Source organism: Centroberyx affinis, unplaced genomic scaffold, assembly GCF_046629955.1.
Source record: "Centroberyx affinis isolate AG114_WGS23_722 - 3 ecotype Tasmania unplaced genomic scaffold, CSIRO-AGI_Caff_v1 ptg005195l_1, whole genome shotgun sequence".
In the NCBI taxonomy this organism is placed as follows: Eukaryota; Metazoa; Chordata; class Actinopteri; order Beryciformes; family Berycidae; genus Centroberyx; species Centroberyx affinis.
Window position 1 is genome coordinate 204,102 of NW_027282584.1, and position 21,997 is coordinate 226,098.

The 21,997-nt window shown below is 44.3% G+C and overlaps 3 protein-coding genes across 6 annotated transcripts; 1 reads left to right on the plus strand and 2 right to left on the minus strand.

Annotated features, from left to right (window-relative positions):
• Positions 1-660: 660 nt before the first annotated feature.
• On the plus strand, positions 661-9,796 carry LOC139666911 (RNA exonuclease 1 homolog). The gene is made up of 16 exons (XM_071546250.1): positions 661-811; positions 1,494-3,070; positions 3,442-3,537; positions 3,863-4,118; positions 4,599-4,837; positions 5,100-5,243; positions 5,342-5,456; positions 5,548-5,619; positions 5,736-5,876; positions 6,049-6,162; positions 6,435-6,508; positions 6,615-6,719; positions 7,584-7,699; positions 8,132-8,270; positions 9,067-9,187; positions 9,664-9,796. The coding sequence occupies exons 1-16, from the start codon at positions 661-663 to the stop codon at positions 9,750-9,752; spliced, it is 3,549 nt and encodes a 1,182-aa protein (XP_071402351.1). The 3' UTR covers positions 9,753-9,796.
• Positions 9,797-10,075: 279 nt separating this feature from the next.
• On the minus strand, positions 10,076-14,408 carry LOC139666914 (UDP-glucuronosyltransferase 2A2-like). 4 transcript variants are annotated; one of them, XM_071546254.1, is made up of 6 exons: positions 13,483-14,408; positions 13,108-13,256; positions 12,807-12,938; positions 12,099-12,186; positions 11,383-11,602; positions 10,076-10,820 (listed from the first exon to the last, which is right to left on the minus strand). In XM_071546254.1, exons 1-6 carry the CDS (start codon positions 14,120-14,122, stop codon positions 10,535-10,537), a joined length of 1,515 nt encoding a protein of 504 aa, XP_071402355.1. In that variant the 5' UTR covers positions 14,123-14,408; the 3' UTR covers positions 10,076-10,534. The 4 variants fall into 4 exon arrangements, with proteins under 4 accessions (XP_071402355.1, XP_071402356.1, XP_071402358.1 ...); XM_071546257.1 differs by having other exon boundaries at positions 10,077-10,820; positions 13,651-14,408; XM_071546253.1 differs by having other exon boundaries at positions 10,078-10,820; positions 13,402-14,408.
• Positions 14,409-19,168: 4,760 nt separating this feature from the next.
• On the minus strand, positions 19,169-19,507 carry tal2 (T-cell acute lymphocytic leukemia 2). The gene has a single exon (XM_071546286.1). The coding sequence runs from the start codon at positions 19,505-19,507 to the stop codon at positions 19,169-19,171; it is 339 nt and encodes a 112-aa protein (XP_071402387.1).
• Between the last annotated feature and the right edge of the window lie 2,490 nt (positions 19,508-21,997).

Consider the following 21,997-nt stretch of genomic DNA (forward strand, 5'->3'; position numbering starts at 1 on the left):
GAAGGGGTATTAGGGGAATCAAAACAGAAACTCTCTAAATAGAAACTGATTATGGGATATGGGTGTCCCAGGCTGTCCATAATGACTGTTTACCAGCAGCAGCAGCAGCAGCAGGAGGGGCAGGAGTGACTTCTGAGTCCGTGAAGCTTCTCTTCCACTCAGTTTCATCCTCATCCACTTCATCCTCGCTGTTCTCCATTTCAAACACCGCAAGTTATCTCTGTTTTTTGGATTTCTTTACACGCCAATGTAGTTTGGGTGCTCAGATGAACATGTGTAAACATTTGCTGGACGGTTTCAGTAGGTAAACGCCCCCTACAGCTGCTGTTTCGCCGTTGATCCCCGTTCAGTTTTGTGCAGCACCGCCACCTGCCGGCCTGGAGGCTTTACTGCAACACAATAAACACCGATTAAACTAGGGGAAATTAAAATGTCAGCGCAAAAGTAAAACTATTAACCTGTGTTGAAAAAATGATTTATTCATTAATGTACGGATTTTTTTTTATTAATTCCAAATAACTAAAACACTTATAATGGCCTCCTCGCGTCCCGAATTGAGCCTATATAAGTAAGACTGACGTCATGACAGGTTCATTTGAAGGCCGCACGTGTCAATTAGTTTAACCAAACGTTGAGCATAAAGAGAGTGTCAGTTTGCTCATGTTGCCCCTGTCCGGTCTCTTTGCTGATATCGGTTGTCCTTTCTTGAAACGTGGACTTTGTGAGCGGCCTCACTGTTTGTACAAGCATGCCAAAGAAGTGCGGGATATGTTTGGTGCCTCGTACAAATCATCGGTAGTTGATTTTGCAGGTCAGTGCTTTCTCACAACGCTCAATTTAATTTACCTCAGGTGTGCGTTTGCGGCCATGTCTGTTTAAGGAATTATTTGACTTAATATAAAACCAAATGTAGGCCTAAGCGCATTTCACTATGTTTCAATCAATGAAAAAAGTGGAATAACATTCACTGGGGCATGTTTTTATATCACCATGTAGTGATGGGGAAAAAACCGACCTAAACTTTTTAAATGTTTACTCAACGTATTGTCTACGGAATAATAATAATTTAGACACTTTTTTTTCGGCTGAGATAAATCGTAAAGCTATATATTTCTAGTACACGTCTTGGTATTATGTAGGGTTATCAGGATAGAATCTTATAATTTACTTTTTTTTTTTTGTATTAGTCTTTTTTTGCCTTATAACCACCTGCTGAAGGTCATAGATTAGGCTACCCACCTTTTTTATTTACCACCACATAACTGTGTTACTGATAATGATCCTGATAATGTTTCATACCTCATTTTGTCATTTTTTAAATATAATTTGCTTGTTATCATCAATTTAGACAGCAAGATTTTGTGTCACAATATCCCAAAATCACCATATCATCACTATGATTCCACTGAAAGACGATAAACTATAATATTGACTTATCGCCCAGCCCTAACAGTATTACTGAGAATATTCCAATGTATTTCCTCTGTGAACAGGAGTCCAACATGTCTACCCCTCTGCTGCCAGTGGACCACCAGTGAATGCTGAGACCAAAGATGACTGCCTCCAGCAACTGGAGCGGATCAACAAGGAGATAGAAACCGTGAGGCACGAAGTGGAGAAAGAGCAAAGGAGACTGTCCCGCTACCAAACAGTACAGGTGGACGGTCGGAAAACTCTGTCCAAGTTCTCCGTTCCCAAGCCTGAGACAGCAGGTAAAAATGTAGACGGAGATTATTACAGACCGTCTTCACACACAGACTTTAGTAAATCTAACTCCCTAGCAAGGAAGTACGTGGTTGACAATTCAAAACCAAGGACTGATTTGGAATATGACCCTCTGTCCAACTTTTCTGCCGGCTTGCGGTCTTACAGCTCATCGGGGAAAGACCAGAAAGCTAGAAGTGGACAAGGTGTGAAAAGAGCGAGAGACTCTGTATGTAGCGACCAGAAGAAGCCGGTTGTACGTCAGGCCCAGGTCGCTAGATCGCCTTCTCCAGAACTACTGGATGACTCTAAAGAGGAAGGGGTCCTCGTCATCGATATTCCTCCCTCGCCCGACAAAAAGAGAAGTCGAGCTCAGAAACCCTGTGAGGCTGCTGCTAGCAAACCCCAGGATATAACGGAGGAAGCCAAGGAGGTCAAACCAGCTGATTCTCCACCACCCCGACCTGCAAACCCCGAGGTGTTCAAGGCCAAATCCCCACCTGAAGCAAATAAAGTTAATAACAATAATTGTGCTGAACACACTCCAGAGCCCTCTAATTTCTCTGTGAGCCAGGAATGTGAAAGTAAACCAATCATTGTAAGCGTGTTTGATGACTTATCTAGATGTTTGGAAGACCTGAGGAGTGAAAGTCAGAGGATTTCTTGCTTTCAGGCTGCGGACCCTGTAGTGGAAAACGGTTTTGAACCGGAGAGTTTTCCTCGGACGTCAGACTCCCTCGAAGATCACCATTGTAAAGACCTGTTGGTCGAGGAGGTGAGCTCATTTGCTGCTGAATTGCCTGAGAAAATGCATCCAATGCAGCCGCATGATGTTTCACAAAAAGCCACATTTCCTCATAGGAACCCGGCTGCCAACTCGTTCTCCTTGTCCCATAACCACACCAGCCAAGCCCAGAAAACCGAGCAGCCAGTCCAGTATGTGGTTCACGATCACTGGTCTCCCGTGCCAAGTGTACCATCAGGGCCTCCATATGTCCAGAAAACGTCGAGCCAAATGCCAGGACAAATGCAAAGGATACCCGCTGTCAACCGTGCCTCACCTGCAAGCCGCCTGGAGCGAGCAGAAGCAGCTTCAGGCAGCAGCCAGTGTCAAGCTCCGCACGCTTCATCAACTTCTGTCAATTCACGTTTGACTAATGGAGTGGACTCGCCGTCTGCAGCGACCGAGCAGCTTTCTGTGAAGGCGAGTAGTGAAGAGGTGATCATCATCGACAGCTCAGAGGAGGCAGAGCTCAACTACTCAGAAGTGGACATGTCAGACAGCGACCCGATGGAGGAATGCTACAGAATCTTCATGGAGGCCAACAGGGAAGAGAAGGGGGTTTCAGAGCCGCCTGACGTACCAGTAAGTAGACTGTAGCACTACAGTAGTACTAAATTGAAGAGAAGTGTAAGAGCCAAGAGTGTTTTGCTTTTGTTTTGTTTTTTCCCTTGGTTGGAGATCTGTTTTTACACTTTTGGATATTGATATTTTACCTGCAAGAAATCTCCAGTAGGGACTATTGTTAATAAAGTGTATACCTGCCCCCTTTTTTATATAGTGCAGATCAAGCAGTATTTCTCTCCTTTTTTGTTTTTATAGGGTAGATCTTTCATTGAATGTTTAATTGTGGTGTATTTTGGTAGTTGTGCATAAAAGCATCAGAATTGTTTGGTTTTGTAGACCACAGAATAAAGAGCAACACTTTTTTTTTTTCCCCTCGTCATGCGATTCAGGTGGGAACTGCTGATGTGGAAACACCAGAGCTTCATGTCAAACCTCAAGCTTTGTCGGGACAGAAGAGGGTGGCTCATGGAGCCAAACATACAGAGGTAATAGATGGATAATCTGAAATCTGAATTTGAAATTTTCAAATTTACATTCAGACATTAACTGTGAGATACTGACATCCAAAAAACAAACAAAATCCACTGGACTTAAAATGAATGACATTTCACCACTCATCCGGGGAATTCCCCATCACTAAGTAGAACTAATGAAGCTTCTTGGATAAGTGGCAAAACGCCTTCAGGTCTTCATATTAAATCCAGTGGATTTTGTTTTTATTTTTTGGACATCTTACTACCTGAATGACTGAAATGAATCTACACAGATATACGAGATACTGACATTTTTTCATGGACTGCCCTCGTTTAGCAGCCGGTGGCTAAGAGCCGATCTCAGCCCCAGGTGCTGGTTCCCCTGCGGGGGCCAGCAGCGCCGGGCCCGGCCTCCCAGCTCTCCATCACCCCCAAGATCCAGCAGGTGCAGCACAGGGCCTCCATGCTGACGGCTTCTGTGAGGGGAGGCCAGGCCTTCATCTCCTCCGCCCCTCAGAGGAAGGCAGAGACCAGGGTGGCGGCTCCTCTTCCTCCTCAAACCCCAGCAAATAAGCCTGTCACCATACAAAACAGTAAGTAATGGTTGGGTGACGTGGACTTGGTAGTGAGATTGATATGGGATTAAATAGGGCAATTTTTTAAATCATTGTACGTCCTACGGGAGATTTTTTGCGACTAAAATATTAATATCCAAAAGTAAGGGGAGGAAAGTAGTAAAATACATAGTTTAAAGGCCTTTATTCATTTAAATTAATTGAATTAATTTTGTATCAGCAGATTGGGTGCCTTGTTTTTTTTTGTCTCTTTTTACACTTTTGGATATTAATATTTTACCAGCAACAAATCTCAGTAGTGCCTATTGTTAAGTGTATATCCCCCCCTAATAAGCACCTGTCCTGCCTTTTTATATACTGCAGATCCAAGCAACATTTCTCTCCTAGGGCAAATTTTTCAATGAATTTTTAATCATGGTGTATTTTGGTAGTTGTGCATAAAAGCGTCAGAATTAAATGGGTTTGGTCTTCCCCCCCCCCCCCCCCCCCCCCCCCCAGGTTATATGAACTGCATACCGGTGGGAGCCACTATGATCGAGGTGGGCGACAACTTGCACTTGATCCTGCCAGAGGGCGCCTACCCTCTGCCCATCACCTCCATCACCGGCCCCGTCACTTCAGTCCTGACCCCGATCGCTCCGGTGCACACGAGCCCAGTCACCCCGATACACGTGTACCATCCGGCCTCAGTCGCCCCTGTACACAGATACCGCCCAACCCTTCCTGTACCCGTTCCTGCTCCGGGGCGAAAATCCTCTTTGACCTCTTCTTCTATGTTTGCGTCGGCACATGCGAGTCCAGCCACCTCCTCTGCTCCACAGGCTGCTGTCCATGTTCCTGCAAAGGTAAGCAGCAAGCAACAAAATAGGGGAATTTTTACTTGAACTAGATATCCTTCTGTTCTGGGTTAGAATTGGCCCATCGATGACATATTACAGTGAATTCACGTTAAGTAGTAAATTTAGCAAGTAAATGATCAATTTCTGCTATTTTTTTTAGCCCATGCCCACTAAGCGTAAAATGAAGCAGCGCTCTGAGGGGGCCAAAGACAAAGTGCCCCATGATGTCCGACAGCGCTACGTCAACATGTTCACGGAGGAGTTCCTCAAAACGTCACCAACTGTCAAAGATGCTTTTGAAAAGGTGTGAGCTAGAGCCGACAAACCTCATCCTCATACTCACGGACAAACAAGGCACTGGGAATTCATTTTTTCCCCCCGTTATGTTGTTATTGTCGATAGGCACTCGCTGAGGAGAGGACTGTGTATAACCGCAGTGTCAACAAACTCAAATATCTGAGTGTTGCAGTGAACGCACTGAAGAAGCTGAAGAACCAAAGCGCTGTTGCTGCCAAAGGTGACATTCTGTTCTTCATCAAATGTGTGGGACGTAAGACATCATTTAGTTGAATATTCTTCATTTACACTCTTAATATCTCTTGGTGCAGATGAAAATGAAGTCAGCAGCCAAAGATCCAAAGGCAATATACCACTCAGCTTTACAAAGCTTAAAGGAAACGGTGAGCATGAGAGTTTCCCTTCGAACACACTTCTCTTTTAATCCAGTATTATAAAAGCTTTTTTGATTAAAGAATTGAATGTAGTACTGTTTTTTTGTTTTTCCTTACTCTGCCAGGTGATGCAGCCTTGTATGAGAGTTTGAAGGAACATGTTTTGACTGAGGAAATGTTGATCGAGAGCAACTTTCCTCTCAAGCACCCAGAGAAACCTGACAGTGCTGCTCTTTTTGCTGACAATAAGAAAGGCACCACAGACCGTAAGTACACGATTTAAGTGATTTTTACCATGAAAGTCATACATTTGCTCCAAAAATGTATCCCTTCAGTTGTTGACAAAAAGACGCCATGCTCAGATCATATCACTAGAGGGCGTACTTAACCTGTGCTGCACTTGGAGTAAGGGTTTCCTTGTCTGTTTGTTGGTAAAAGCCCTGAAGAGGATCTGCTGTCGATGCGGAGCTACGTACTCTGTGAGCCAAACGGGCAAACACACTCGCAAGGAGGAGTGTAACTACCACTATGGGAAAGGAGTTGAGAATAAAGGTCTGTATACTATAGTTTGATGTGTTTTTTTAAATGTACAAAATACTCTGATACTGTAAGCTATAGTGTAAACCTTTTTTTAGAAGTAGATTGGAATTCTGAATCTGACTAATGACAACCAGTGGGAGAGTTTTTCAAAGGCTGACGGTTACAATAATTTGGATGACTTTACATTAACAGGTCCTTTGTTAAATTATACCATGAAATTGAGAAATGTCAAGTCTCGTTTCGGTGGACCTTTAAGCACTGGGCCTGTTTTCACACTGTTGCAGTCCCAGGAGGGGTGGAAACCCGCTACAGCTGCTGCGAGGGAGTCATGGGAGCACCTGGATGCCAAGTCTTCAAGGTAGAAACAAGAATAGAGCGAGAGATTCCCATAACTTAATTTTCTGTCATGATCTCTAAAATTTACCAGAATTTCATATGTGTGCGTGTGTTTCGCTCTTCCCCAGCTGCATGTCCATGATGCCGTCAGCCTGGACGGGTTCCTGTCCACCCTGCCCAGACCGGCCTCAGATGTGAGCTGTCCGGGGGTCTACTCTGTGGACTGTGAAATGGTGATGTCACCCTCCTCTAGGGACTTCTTTTTAAAATCTTCCTCATGTCGAGCTCCAAGCCGCAAATAACAGCTCCAGCTTTAGTTTACATTAGTTACTGTGGTTGGTAGACTTCAGGAGTTTCCTGCCAATGAGATTCCACCATTTGAAAACAGAATTACATAAATGATTGATAACACACAAATTAAGCAAAATATATTGTACTTTTTAAAGGAGACTGCATAATTTACTACTTGGTTGACAAAAAGACAATACTTTAACAGACCAGATTGTCTATAGTCTAGAGATGTTGAATGATGAACTTCAGATAAGGAGGATTTTCCTCCCCAAAATGGATATACTGTATGGCAACAGTGATTGATTTTGTGATTAGTGATTGAATTGATAAACCACCTGCACTACTGAAATGTTTTTTTAGGGTTCTGGCAAGCGCAGGAAAGCCCACCGTTGCAAAGTATTGATTCTTGCCATAAATCAAGTCTCAAAAAAAGTGCCTTTTTTATTTTACATGAGATAAAAGGTTTAGGAGCAAACAACGCATTATGCTTCCTGCTTCTTCAGGTTCGCTCTTTGCCGCAAGAATCAGTACTTTGCAATAGTAGACATATAGCAATTTGGAATAGAGCTCTTCCAGTTGTTTCCACTACTTGTCAAACAGGGCTAAATTATTACTCGGCTCACTTATTTTTCTTTGAAGTTACTACATGTTCACATGTGCCTGATGTCAGAAGTGATTAATCATGGGAGTTTGAAATGAAAGAATAGCGATTTTGATGTTTCATGTTGAGTTGGCCTTGATTCTGCTAAGCGCCACTTGCTGATGTTGTGAAATCGATATCTGTTGTGCCCTTTTTGTCTCCGTAGTGTTACACCACTCATGGTTTGGAGCTGTCCAGAGTGACGGTGGTCAACTCCAGTCTGCAGGTCATCTATGATGCCTTCGTCAGACCTGATAATGAGGTCATCGACTACAACACCAGGTAGTCTAACTGGATGCTAGGCTCTTTCTTTTCTCAAACAAGTTTAGTACACCTACATAAAGTGTCCTTTCCCTTTTGGTAATCTATGATCTGATGAGGAAACACAAACTACAGATGTAATAAGTCTGACTTTGTGCTTTGTACTGCACTTGGGGAAAAATCAACTTTTGTTCTTTTTTTCATGTTTCATGTTCTTTTTTTTTTTAGGAAAATGGGAATGTGCAGTACAAGCAATGGTCTGGCCCAGTATACTAATGGGTTCTACGAATTGTCTGCAGTACTAATGTAGGATAATTGCATGAAGGGAGACTTCTACAGTAACTACCATTGTATTCTCACTCTTTTGCTCCTTTTCTATTTAAGAATGGGAGGGAAGAAGGAGCGATGTCTATTTAAATAGATAGATAGCCTGAGTGATATTTGCCCATCTAGGTTTTCAGGCGTCAGTGAGGAGGATGTGAGGGGAACCAGCACCTCCATCAGGGAGGTCCAGCAGACCTTGCTGAGCTTCATCAGCACCGACACCGTTCTGATCGGACACTGCCTGGAAACAAACCTCTGTGCCCTGAAGGTGACATCCAATCAGTTTTATTTTTGTCCAGATCTGGTCATGCGTTGGTCCCCACACCATCGGCGTACCATGACATAGACTTACTGTTTTCAGCTAAGAGTTAACTACATCGACAGTGGGTGCTGGGTTGAGAGCTGAACATCAGTTAAAAAGTAGAACCCGCATACACAAATATGATTTAACTCTTTGTCGTGCAATATAGAGTTAAATCATACTTCGGTGTGCGGGTTCTACTTTTTATCTTCAAAGACTTGTTTCCTTGTGCCTTTCGTCTTTCTGATCACTGTGGGTAGTTCTCAGATTTCACATTTAATTGGTCTAATGCTGCGTTCAGGTCATATTGGAAGAACGGGATGACAGTTTGTTGCTACAACTTCATTCAAAAGCATTCACACGTTTAACTCGTTGGAATGCCCACATCCAAAATCATTTTGTCTTTATGGATTTAGAATAAATCATGAGCGAACTGCAGCAGGTAGTGCTCACATTAGGGTTGATTGTATTCATGTGAATATAACTGATCTTTTGAATTTTTATGTCGACATCGGTGGATTCCCTGCCATGGTTACCACTTGTGTTTACATTACGGCTAATCATGCCACCAAGTGGATCCTGCAAAAAATTCCCACATATCCTACTGTAATTACCAATATCAGGTAGACGTGCATGTTTTGTTTTGTGTTTTTTTCCCCTGCCGGCAGTTTGTGTTTACGGTAAATCTGATCAGACATGAACGCGGCATGAAAGGCTGCTCCCAGTGATCAGAGCTTCAGCTGTCTCCCTTTTTTTCCTGTAGTTGCTCCATGGGACGGTGGTGGACACCTCGGCGGTCTTCCCCCACCGCCTGGGCCCCCCCCACAAGCTGACCCTCAACAACCTGACCGCAGACTACCTGAGGAGGATCATCCAGGAGAGTGGTGGGTCATGGATAACTACAGCCGCCACACCAGTGTTCGTTATGTGAATGCCCATGAAATTTAAGCTCTATTACAGGTCCATTTGAAATGAATCCTCACCAAATAAAGGAATAGTTCACAATCAGTTCATTAGGAAATTAGAATGTGATTAAACTTTTATAGAATTGCAAGAGTTCCCTACAGAGGTTAAGGGCAGTAACTGCATAAGAGTAAGTGAAACTAAAAAAAATAGCTTCATTATCTCCTGTCCTGACAAAAGTATTCTTGTTACAGAAGGGGATAATATATCGTTTAGTAGCACCTATGGTTCTATTTTTTGGTAAAATGAAATCTCAACTTAAGTCATGACTTTTGATATTTTGACAACACAAAAACTAGTTGCTGCTGTTTACCTTTGTAGGGCAGAATAGTGCTGATTTAAGGTTGTTGGGTGTTGACTGTCAGTATGTGTGTTAATTTGTTACTGTCCCTCGCAGTTTGTGGCCATGACACTGCAGAAGATGCTGCTGCTTGCATGGAGCTCATGTTATGGAAGGTCAAAGAAGACGGAAAATTCAAAAGATGATTGAAATAAAAAATAATGTTGCCCTCTCTGTTCATACATAAGACAGAAACTGTGCCTATATATATGTTTGAATGTCATATCTATTGGTGTGAAGCTGCCTCTGTGGTTGAAATAGACATGGGAGGGCTGCTTTTTTTTTTGGTTTGTTTTTTATTTTGGGTTACATCACTTGATCTATGTTGACTGAATAATTTTCCTTATGTTAAAATTTGATTTGCAGTCCATTCTTCCATGCCTGTATGAGTATTTTTGTTTGCACTGTGCTGGGAAAACTTGAGAGGTGGGTGGGGGAAATCATCAATATTTTCAAAGTAAAAGCACAGAATGAAATCCTTTTGTGTGACTTTTTATTTCAACCAGCCAATGACTGCCTTTCATCCTTAATGCCAACTGAATTGGCATCAGGTATGTGCAATTATGCAAATTAGGAAACTTAAGTGCACCTGTTGGCAATTGCAATCATTACTGCATAAGGTGATATAAAGCATTCCTGGAGCAAACAAGCCAAAAAAAAAATCTGAATGTCAACAGAAAAACAAATCTATGGCATGGGTCTATAGAGGTGCACATTAAATCTTCACCCAACTGAAATGCTCATAGTGCACTTGAGTTTATAGTGATTTCACACACTAGTCACTATAATGAACTTCAAAAGTGGACAAATCCTTGTAGCTCCTCCCCCTCAAATGTGCACACTACACTGACTGGAGTTTCAAGAGAACACACTGTAAACCATTTCAAAACAGTTCTCTTTGACACTGACGAGACATTGAGCCAGCCAATCACTCCGCCTTGCGCTTTGTCTTTCCCTTTCTGCCACAGCACCTCCGGACGCAGAAGCTGCAGCTCTTGATGAAGAGTAGGGTGAGGAGCAGAGCGACGGCGAGGAAGAAGGCGAAGACGTCCAGGCTGTGGTACTGGTACCAGGTGAGCTCATGGGCCTGCACCCTCAGGTGCTTGGCTCCGTTGTTTCTCATGGTGAACTCGATCCAGAACACGGCTTCGTCCAGAGGGCTGATGGGTCTGTCGTGGTGGATGCTGGACAGCCGCAGGGCGTTCTCCTTGTACCTGGAAACGCAGTGATGTAGTGATGGGAAATATGAATTAACATGCAAGATACTGGGGCGCCCTGGTGGTTCAGTGGTCTAAGGTGCATACCATGGAAATGCAATATCCTGGACCAGAACCTTTGTCTCACATGTCATCTCTCCCCACATTTCCTGTCTCTCTTCACTAATATCTATCTAATAAAAAAAAAAGGCAAAAGTTCCCCCAAAAACATGCAAGATACTGAGTAAGCAATTCCAGTTTTGATTGTTGTTTTCTTTTCTTTGCCAACAATGGAGAGAGTTTTCAGATCCCACACGGACAGAATTTTTCAACTCAAATATCTCAAACAAGAATGCCATATTTTAATGAGGAAAAATGAGATGTAAAGATGTAAACCATGTGACGTGGCATCCTGGGTTTGAATCTGGCCTGTGAGTTTTATTGCATGTCATCCCCCCTTCTCTATCCTCCTGTCTTTCTTGTCTATTTCTACTGTGAACTCCCTAATAAAAGCAAAATGCCAGGAAAGAAAAACCTTTATAATGTCTAAATGACCTAAAATAGATTTAGCTCAACTTACGATGGCTCGTTGATGACAGCATTGACCGCATCTGTAAGATCCTGGGTCTGCATGAAGTTGAAGTCCATGATGAGCGCAGCGCCCTTAGCCTTCATATGAACCATGTTGTCCGGCTGGTCACCGAACATGGGGATGCCCACCATGGGAACGCCGTGGTAGATGGCTTCGTAGATCCCGTTTGTGCCGCCGTGGGTGATGAACGCTCTGGTCTTGGGGTGACCTGATGGGGCCAAAACACACGAAACATACATTACTTTCTCCCCTCCCCTCAAGACAGGATGTTGTTTAAGAGAGTGCAATTTGACAGCATTGTATGACAACACTCCCAACTGTATATATTGAGCATTGGCCGAGGCTTGTGAGTGGAAGGTTGCCAGATCAAATTCCAGACTGGCTTGGGATAAACTGGCCAGCAACAGTCTCCACTCCCTCAACAGTTAATGTTTAGATGCCCTTTAGCAAGGCACTTCATCATCATTTGTCCTGTTCAAGCTAGTCAGTGGACCTGCCTGTTCAGTCAACTTTCCCTGAATAAATAAACGTTTAAAAATAATGTGTACCATGATGGTGTATTTGTCTCTGCTGGCAAAAGATAAATTCCTACCTAAATGTTATTTCATGTGTTTTCTCCTACTCTCTGTCCCTCAGCTTTCCTACAGACTGTTTCAATAATGAAAAAAGGCCTGTCCATTATTTTTTACGAAAGCCTTATGTACCGAGCAGGTCGTTCTGAGGGATCCAGTCGTATATTCTGGTGTTGGCACCCAGAGTCTTTGGTTTTTCTCCTTTGTATCTCCAAAGCACCTGTTAAGAGTGAGTAAAACACATTTAGACGTTCACATAGTGTAGCTGTACCAACTGTAGAAGTCCTGCTTTATACTGCATTATTATTCTGCTGGAGACAGGATTTAAACTCACAATGAAATGAAAAATTACTTTTTCCACCTTGTTAGCTAATTTCCCATGTCATAATGTTAATATACACCTATGTAACAATAAATACTAAAAATGTACATTACTGTTTTCTTGTTTTTATATCAAAATCCCATTACTTTTACCATCTTACTTTTTTAAATATCCCAACCAATAATACCATCAGATATTAATAACAATCCCGCCCCTCCACCGTTCCCATCAAATAAAACTTCCTTTCTTCTCCCTAACTGATATCCAATTGGTTTACACTTTTGAATGATCCCTGAGCGCGTTATGTCCCGCCCCAATATCCTGTTTCAACAGGAAATACACCAAATTATTATTGAAGCAAAATGGTCTCAAAATACCTTTTCATTGTGACTTTAACCCAAGTTCAGAACCAGAAGATGAGCCCTGTTACTGAATATTTTCTCAGCCTTAAAAAAATGATGTTTTTGAGATAATCATTCAAGTCCATTCTAGTCGGCTGTTTATGGCTGACGTCTGACCTTTTGTGGGATCTGAGCAAGGGCCGACGCAATCATGTCCCCCTTCTCTGCGGTGATGTTGGTGATGAAGGACCCCAGGGTGAAGACCACGATGCCAGCATCTCCAGAACTCTGCACAAACTCTTCCATATCCTGGAAGAAGAACAGACTCAAACCAACGCAAACCAACCAACATTTTCTTTCACTCTCTGTGGTAAAGTATCGGCTTGTGCTCTTTTGTCCTCTCGATTGCGTAAGCCAAGAATACTGTGGAGGTATACTAAAAGACTAATAGGGCTATATACAGCGGAGATATCCCGACCTCTGGTAAGGGCTTGGCTGGTCTGCAGTGGATTCCACCAACAAACTTGAAGTTGGGGAGGAAAGGACGAGGGAATTCAAAGTCCCAGTAGGTTCGCATCAACCAGATGTCTGCTCTGCCCATCATCTCACAGGCACTGGTGGGCTTCCCTGTCGCAAAGCAAATGGATGACAATCAAGTGTTGTGGGGTAAATGATGATAGATCCTTGATATAAAGGCATAGTGAAGAATCCAAAGCAATGAAACACAGAACAGGCACATGGCACATTGCCCCAAAATAGCTGAGATGCTCACCTTTGAAGTCGCTGTAGTATTTATCTAGATCATTCCAAAGATTGTAAGCTATCATGTCCTGAGAGGCGTAGAAGAAGAAGTTCCACAGTCTATCTGTGAAGTTCATTTTGTCCGTCAGTTTGCTCATGGCACCGGGGACGTAGGAAGGCGGAGCGGGGAGCTGACCGCACAGCCTCTCCCAGGTGTGGGCTATGGAGAAGCGCAGTGTGTAGACCAGGGGAACGTCCAATATCTCTGCCACCAGGTCACTGCCGGCGAAGATGGGGTCAGCGAACACGAGGTCAAACTTGGCCTCCTTCAGCCTCGCCATGACGGTGTCCGACTTCACCAGGCCGTCCAGGAATTGGAGAGTGTACTGCAAGTCTCTCTTCATCAAATCCATGAATCTGATGTAGATCTGGAGGTAGTTCATGTGATCCATCTCGTACATGGAGAAGTGAAGGAACTCCTCAAAGAACGCTTCCATGGCTTCCATCGTTATGGAGATGTTGAAGGGTTCATAGCGGAAGCGCGAAGGCTCGCTGGCGTTCATGAACATGGAGGTGCTGGGGATCAGGACCGTGACCTGGTGCCCCCTGTCGATCAGCGTCTCCAGCACCGGCTTGAGGTTGATCCAGTGGCTGCCCTCGGTGTACCACACCAAAATGTTGCCACCGTTTCCGGTCCCTGCCATACAAAGCAGCAGCAGCGCGCACACAGACAGGCTCTGTCCCGGCTTCATGGTGCCTGTGTGTCAGGGGAAAACCTGCTGTGGCCTGAGTCTTTTTAGAAGGCGCTCATATACAAATAATTATTAACTCAACAAAGCTGAACTCTGATTTGTTGCTCTTTCTGAGTATATAACACAAGATAAAGGACCCACCCCTTAGTGTTTGGAGGTGAAAGGTAAGGTAAAGTCAACAGACAGTATGAATACAGCAGAATATCTATAACCTGCACTGGAGATCCACAAACAGAAAATCCCTCGATGGTATAAACATTGGCCTCAAAACACACATAGCAGTGGCTGGTAGTTGTGGAAAGCCGCAGTAAAATACACAAAAGAGGTACTGATTTGAGCTGAATACCTCTGGCCACACTTGCGCAACGTTGAAGAGTTGAATGTGCCTGTGCACGCATTTCCCTGCCTGCCTTTTCGAGGCGTGTTTTGTGTGAGACAGATCCACATTTGGGGTGTGTGTGTGTGTGGGTGGGGGGATGGTCGGGGGAGGTACACAGCAAGGCTGCAACTTTCTACTGGTGCATGTGTGTTGTCATTTTAGCAGCACTCTGGATACCTGCGTGTTCACTTAGGATTCAAAGTGCAAATAGTTTGGAATAGGTTTGAAATGCATTTCTCAAAAGTACCAGTATTCTTACAAATTTCCCCATTCCACCGGTAGACACTTCTCTCCATTCTGCTGTTGAGAGAAGTGTGTACCGGTGGAATGAGGCAGCTGATTTCAGTGAGGGACCGGGGGCCACAGGGGTCAGCACTGTGTGAATACTCGGGGGTCTACCCAGCTTTTTTAGGAACCCAGCGGCATTGTGGCTGTGTTGCTCCTGGGAAATGTCACCTCCGACGGCGAGGGCGTCTAAATCTTAGTCTTGGCACTTTGGCCCCCCTCATTAACATTGTAGATTCCTTTTGACATCGGACTCAGGAGCGTCTGGAAAAACAATAAGCATTTGAATATTGAGTTCAATGCCCCGTTGAGGGAGGCAGCGGCCATTCATGCTGCGTTAAGTGTGTGCTGTGTCCGCAGACCTCCCCTAGTGACAGAGGAAATGTGTAGATGTAAACAAACTTCGGTACACTGAGAATTGATAGGTAAATTAGGTGTGTGTGTGTGCTGCATACAGAAATGCAGGGTCATTGCGTATAACTTGTTGCCAATGGGTGATGCAGGCTGTGGATTCTTTTTTTCATGGGTTTATAGAGTTTATAGAGTGATGTGTCTGATTTTCTTAGAAATTCAACCTTCCTGCCCTTCCTCCCCCTCTCTTTCTTTCTTTCTCCTCTCTCTCTGTCTCTCTCTCTCTCTCTCTCTCTATCCCTCTCTCTCTCTCTCTCCATCCCTGGTGCTGATCTTCCTTGTCGGGGGTGCTTCCTCTCCCTCTTCCTTCTCTCTCTCTCTCTCTCTCTCTCTCTCTCTCTCTCTCTCTCTCTCTCTCTCTCTCTCTCTTTCTTTTTCTTTCTCTCTCCGTCCCTAGTGCCGATTTTCCTCGGTGCTTCCTCGCCCTCTTCCTTCTCTCTCTCTCTCTCTCTCTCACCCTCACTCTCTATTCCTGTGCCAATCTTCCTCATTGGTGCTTCCGCTCTCTTCTGCCTTCCTTCCTTCCTTCCTTCCTTCTGTCTCTCTCTCTCTCTCTCCATTCCTGGTACCGATCTTCATCGTCTGTGCTTCCTCTCCTTCCTTCCTTCCTTCCTTACTTCTCTCTCTCTCTCTCTCTCTCTCTCTCTCTCTCTCTCTCTCTCTCTCTCCATTCCTGGTGCCGATCTTCCTCGGTGCAATCTCTCTTCTTCCCTCCTTCCTTCCTTCCTTCTCTCTCTCTCTCTCTCTCTCTCTCTCTCTCTCTCTCTCTCTCCATCCCCGGTGCCGATCTTCCTCGCCTGTGCTTCCTCTTCCTTCCTCCCTTCCTTCCTTCCTTCCTTCCTTCCTTCTCTCTCTCTCTCTCTCTCTCTCCACCACAGGCTAAGGGTTACAGCGTGTTGCTTTTTGAAGTAGATATTTGCATAATCAGATTAGAATACGGGATTGTCAGTGGGCTCCCCCATCAGAGAGTGCTCCAGAGGAGAGAGGGTGCTGTCCAGCCCAACAATAGAGGACTCCCCTCCTCTCTCACCCTCCAACCAGCCTGCACCTGCATCCCACCCACCCACCCAGGCTGCAGGTCGGCTCCGGCAGCCTACGCGCATGGAGGGGAACGACCGCAGCGATGGAAGGGAGGAGAGGGAGAGAGAAAAGACGAAGGAGGGGTTTGGAGTGCAGGACGGGAGTGGGAGGGCAGGGGTTGAGCTGAAATATTTAAACATGCAGAGTGTGAATTGGCTTTAAGGGGATAAAGAGCTCAGGGCCTATCGGTTGGCACCCAGCTCCAGAAATTCTTTTTCATGGGCGCCTCAGCCGGGAGAGCGAGGGGCTGCCTGCACTGATCTGGCCCATTGTGATAACAGATTCAGACAGTGTGCTAGACGCTGATAAGGAAATGTGCTCTCAATAGACGATTACCCACGTACTTGGGAGAGAATAGTCAATCTTGGCTGAGGAGATGAGAAGCGTACAGATTTTGTTATTATTTGGAATACAGAGTTTCATAATCCTGCTGGAAGTTGAGGTCATAGTAATACTCCTACCGCGACTGGGTGTTTTCCGTAAATAAGGTGTATCAGCAAAATGACAAACAGGGCGATGGTGCATTTCACAGCTCGACAGGATGTATGCCAAAGCTGTCACATGACGCACTATCCAATTTCAAATGACAATTTGTTGAACATTAGCAAGCCTAAATTACACCACCACATTCACCCAAATACAAGCAGCATCCATTTTACCACATTCTTCTTCTCATGGTACCAGACTACCATTAAGTCGAGGATGACGTTTTGCATTTTGAGTTATTGCAATTCACCATGAAATTGCACAAGGGGTAAATACCCCCCAAATACAGATTGTAAGAGAAGCAGTGGGTTATACAGTAGTATCATTCTCCCAGTACAATATGATTCATTTTGTATTGCTGCTGGATTACAAGGAGTCACCTGTCCGTTCCCACAGTGAGTGTGTCCAGCTGCCCTCTGCTCCGTTTACACACCATTAGCCGGTTTAACTGCCGGGGTGAAAGCACCCGAAACCCTAAACCAACTCACTGTTTACTCTTCAGCTCAGTTAGTTGCAGCCCATTGGCAGAAAATGGGACACATTTCCACAGCCACAATAGGCGATTAGGCATGTAAATGTGTGACCTCGGCGTAAACGGCTCTTTGCTGATGACATCACGGCAAACAGGGAGACAGATACAAACAAAACAAGTTAGCCATTTCCTTCTGCTGATCTTGGCAGCATGGTTGATTTTCAGCTGTTTTTTTTTTTTGTTCTCAATAGATGGCATTTCCCACTGAGTGTATCCGTTTTGTTGCAAAGTAAGGTTTTGTACATTCATAAATCTGATTTCACAGTTTACATGGGTGATGAGAGCGTAATAGGAATGAATTGGTAGAGACTGCCAAAGCTGTTTTCTGTATTTTCTGGCAATATTTAATAGGTGTTTCCTTCGAGGAAACTTAGAGGATTGATGGACGCACTATTTGTACATTCTGTATCTGTGTGCAATAACAAAGTGACATTTTGAAATAACTCTCTTAGGATAGCTCCATCTGCATTTTTGCCCAGTGGTCAGTGTTTGACTCCAGAGCGACCTTTGACCCTGGGGTTCACAAGTTAAGCTGTTCCTTTCTCCTCACCTCGCTCTGGCCTCTGGTCAGTGGACAGAGAGCAGAGGTCAGGCTTGTGTCCACACCGTCATCACAGGACTTGGAGTGGACAAATATCGCTGGGCCAATTGAGCAGAAACAAAGAGTTTCTCCACACAGGCAGCAGCTGTACTCTTCACCTCAGCTCAGTTGTTTCTTATACGGGGTGAAATATTTTCATTACTGAGTGTGCAACAAGACAGAAAATCAGTGCAAGGTAGATCTAAATGTTTTGCGCTGTAACAATTACTTATCAAATGTATAATGGGTAGAGTGACCTCTTTTTCATAATACAAAAATGATTCAGACAGTGGTTTATTAAGAAATCATTTATTAAATAAATAGTTCAAATAAATAACGTACTGTATATTCACAAGCAAACAAAAATAACTTACAAAAGAGGTATCGGAAGGTAATTAGAACAATAGTCTTGACAGTAGACAATTCATAATCTTTGGCTATATGACATGCTTATTGTACAAAAAGAGCAAAATTAACATATATATTTAAATGAGGAGACTGTTGTTCTAGGAAGCATACAATTATTCAAAGAGGATTGTCAGTTTTGCCAAAATTCCTCAGCCAAATTCTAGGTATCACAAATGGATATTCAATAAATTACTGAACATTGTTATATTAAAGAGGTGGGAAACAGTGTGTTAGGCGATGCTTTAAAGAATGCTTTCTCAGAACAGATTTCTCTAGATGAACATAACCTTGATAAATAGGGATAAATAAAAAAGAAAGGTCAGATTTAGTCTCCTCAGAAAAACAGCATGTCGATAAAAAAGTGCCCCAGGCTATTTCAAAACGATTACAGTCTGTGGTGAATTGGGTGAGCCGTTATCTATTCAAATGCCTTGGTGAAACTATTGCTTGAAATGAGAAATTCCTTAATCCCCTCCATTTTTCCTCGGTGGCAAACCGCCCTCATATTGCAAAACTAAATTAGTTCCAGCCGGGCCAGCAACAAGGAATATTAACACGAAGACATGAAGGGAATACTGTACATCCAAGATTTACACACCCATGCAGAATACAAATTAATTTTCACCTGCAAATAATATTTCAACACTGATCAGCGTGGCGGCTGCATCCACATTTTCAGCCGAGAGTGAACCGTGGGAATCCACAAACATCACACAATATCGTATCCTCTGCACCGACACGGGTCAAAACCACGTGACTCGGGCAACGGTGATAAATGCAGAGACAAAATGGAGTCTTGGGAAAGGGGCGAGATAAGTTTTCACCCCGGGTTAGATTAAGGGTTAAGAGAGTCCGCTCCTGGAAGCTGGTTTAGCGGCTGCGGGTCTACCAGGCCTCGGAGCTGTCACAGCTGGATCCAGGGGAAGGAGCTTCGGTGTCGCTGGTCAGGGCCCAAGCGTGGGGGGAGGAGTGCAGGCGCTCCACGTTGCCCCTGAGGAAGGTGAGCAGCGCCGTGGGGGAGTGGCTGGCCGGCTGGCCGCTCTGGCTCTCCAGCAGCTGCACCAGGAAGTTGATGTAGCGCATGGCCAGGCGCAGGATCTCGTTCTTGCTCAGCTTCTTCTCCGGAGGATGGGTGGGGATCAGCTTGCGGAGCTCGGCGAAGGCGGTGTTGACGTTGTGCTGGCGCCAACGCTCCCTCGTGTTGGTGAACACCTTCCTGGTCATGATGCTTAGGCGGCTGACTGGAGAGAGAAAGCAGGGTGTTAATGTCTATGATAGGGAAGAAACTGGTATCAACATGCCTGGGTGTGAACATCAAAATGAAACATACTGTTAAGAAATTATTGACAAAATCCTACAAGTAGTGTTCCAATCTTTATTTTTTTGTTTTCTATTGCCTTCTGCAAATTACTATCCTTGTCTCCATTTTATGTATTATTACTACTTTAATCTATTATTTTATTTTCTGCCTTTACCCCAATTCCACATCAAGAGGTATTTTGCCTCTTGCCAGGCCGTCTGGTTAAATAAAGATTGTAGTATAAGAGAAAACAAAATTATTATTCTTAAAATGATCTTATTGCAAAGCCAGGAATATATGCCCATCAACATGTATTACCGCTAAGCATTACACAACAGCAAATTACACAATATCTATATCTCCACTGCATGACATTTTGCCTTGTGTTACATGTCCGTGGTTATTTTCAAAGCAAAACACATGGCCTGAAAGGCAAAAAAAAAATCCCTCAGTATAGTACAAAATCCTCACCTGTGTGTGTGTGCTAACCAACGTGCAGAGATTTCAGTTGCAGAGTGTCTGTCCTCCTCAGGTCATCAGTGTCCACTGCTGCAGTAGTCCAGTGTGAATGTCCACTCAGTCTCGTCTTCTCATGCTCGCTCAGAGATCCTTGTGTGCGAGAGAGGGAGGAGAGAGAGAGCAAGAGAGAGAGAGAGAGAGAGAGGGACGGGGGAGAGAAGGGGGAAGACTGGTGCATGCTCGCATCTCACATTTTATAGCAGGGTGAACCCTATTGTGTGACGTGTGCTGTCGTTGAGCCTCTCCGCTCGGTGGCATTGTGTGAGGTTGGTGTTAACTCGAGAGTGATTGTTAACACCAGGCCGAGGTGTCCCCCCCCCCACCACCACCCACCCACCCATCCATCCATAGGGTGTATTTATCCTCTAAACAAAGAAACAACCTAGGCGGCTCCAGGGAGTGTGATGATTATATTGTGCATAAATTGTCACTTGAGAAATGATTTTCATAGGTAATTCTGTGTGACTTTGGAGGTATTCGGGATACTTCAGCGGCTCTCACAATCAGCAGCCTTTTAAGTGACTATTTGTGCAGCTTTTATGATTCATTGCTCGTTTAATCCTTGAAGGTTAGCACTAAAGGTGACAAATAAATTCCCATTGAAGTGAAACTGAGACGTTTACCTCTCTGATCCTTCCCTTACTGCTGTGGACACTTGTTCCTTTCTATGCCTCTGACATTAGCCATGGATAACCCCCCCATGGTAAAGACCTTGATATCACTGGCTGCAATACTATTGAATTCAGCCTGATTGGACCACAAAAGGTAAAAATACCATATCCAGATTGACAGTCGAACAATATGGGTTTTGTTATGACTATGGTAATCTTGTTGAGCCATTCCAAGGGCCACACATAAATTACAGACAAAATGGGGAGAGCACAGGGTCCCGAGTCGCAAGCCACCTCTCTCCAACCTCTCCTCACCACTCCCTCCTTCTCTCCCTCCCTCGGTCCTTTCCTCCCTCTCTCTCTCTCTCTGCCTCCCACTTTCAACCTCCGTTCAGATCAAAAACACCCAACGTCTAGTTTAACCAATTGTCACTGTTCTTTTTACACCCTTCAAGTGTTGTTTCAAAGACGCAGCCTTCCATAAAAGTCTCTCTGTGTGGAGTAGGAATTTACATAATCCGATTAGGGGCCGGGATTAGCCCTGGGCCTGGAGAACAGGCCCGATGGGGGCCGTTTCTGAATCGGCCATTCATGGGCCTTGCTGCACGTCCAAGAGGCTGCACCTGCAGGCCGGGCGCCACGGCTCTCTGGCTCCATCCAGCCTCCACTGCAGGCTTCAGGTCTGCAGACACACTCACTGCAGGGTGTTTCAGACAGTTGGATGCCCCTCATGACACCAACAAGCCCAAGTGTAGATGACAGCTAACCTGCTTTTGCTTCTCTGTCATGATAGTAGGGGCTAAAAAACAACAAGCCTGACAAGTTAATCAAAACAACACATTATAAAAATATTTGGAAATATCGAATTAAGCATAGCATTTGATGTGTAAGCAAATTATGAGTCTATGACAGGCAGCAGCTGTCAAAAAGCATCAGCAAAATGAAATGACTCACGTCTCTTTAAGTCTAGAGAATCAAAGTCTAGCAGTAAAGAGCTTGAATGACAAAACTAGCCACACTCTCGTAGCCCTGATGCAAATATTTTTGTTCATCGTATTAAATTACATGTCATTATGCCACTATATCTGGGCAAGATATGGATGCAGAATTTGTGCTCAAGCTTTCTAGAGTTATATACGGTTTATGGGGCTATATGTGGATACAGACTTATGCAATATCTTTCACAGTTGCTTGATTTTTACTAGTGAGTACATACTGTAGACTTTTAATTATTGCGTATCGGGCCAAATGTTGACTGGTGGTTGGGGTGTGTGTGTGTTGGGG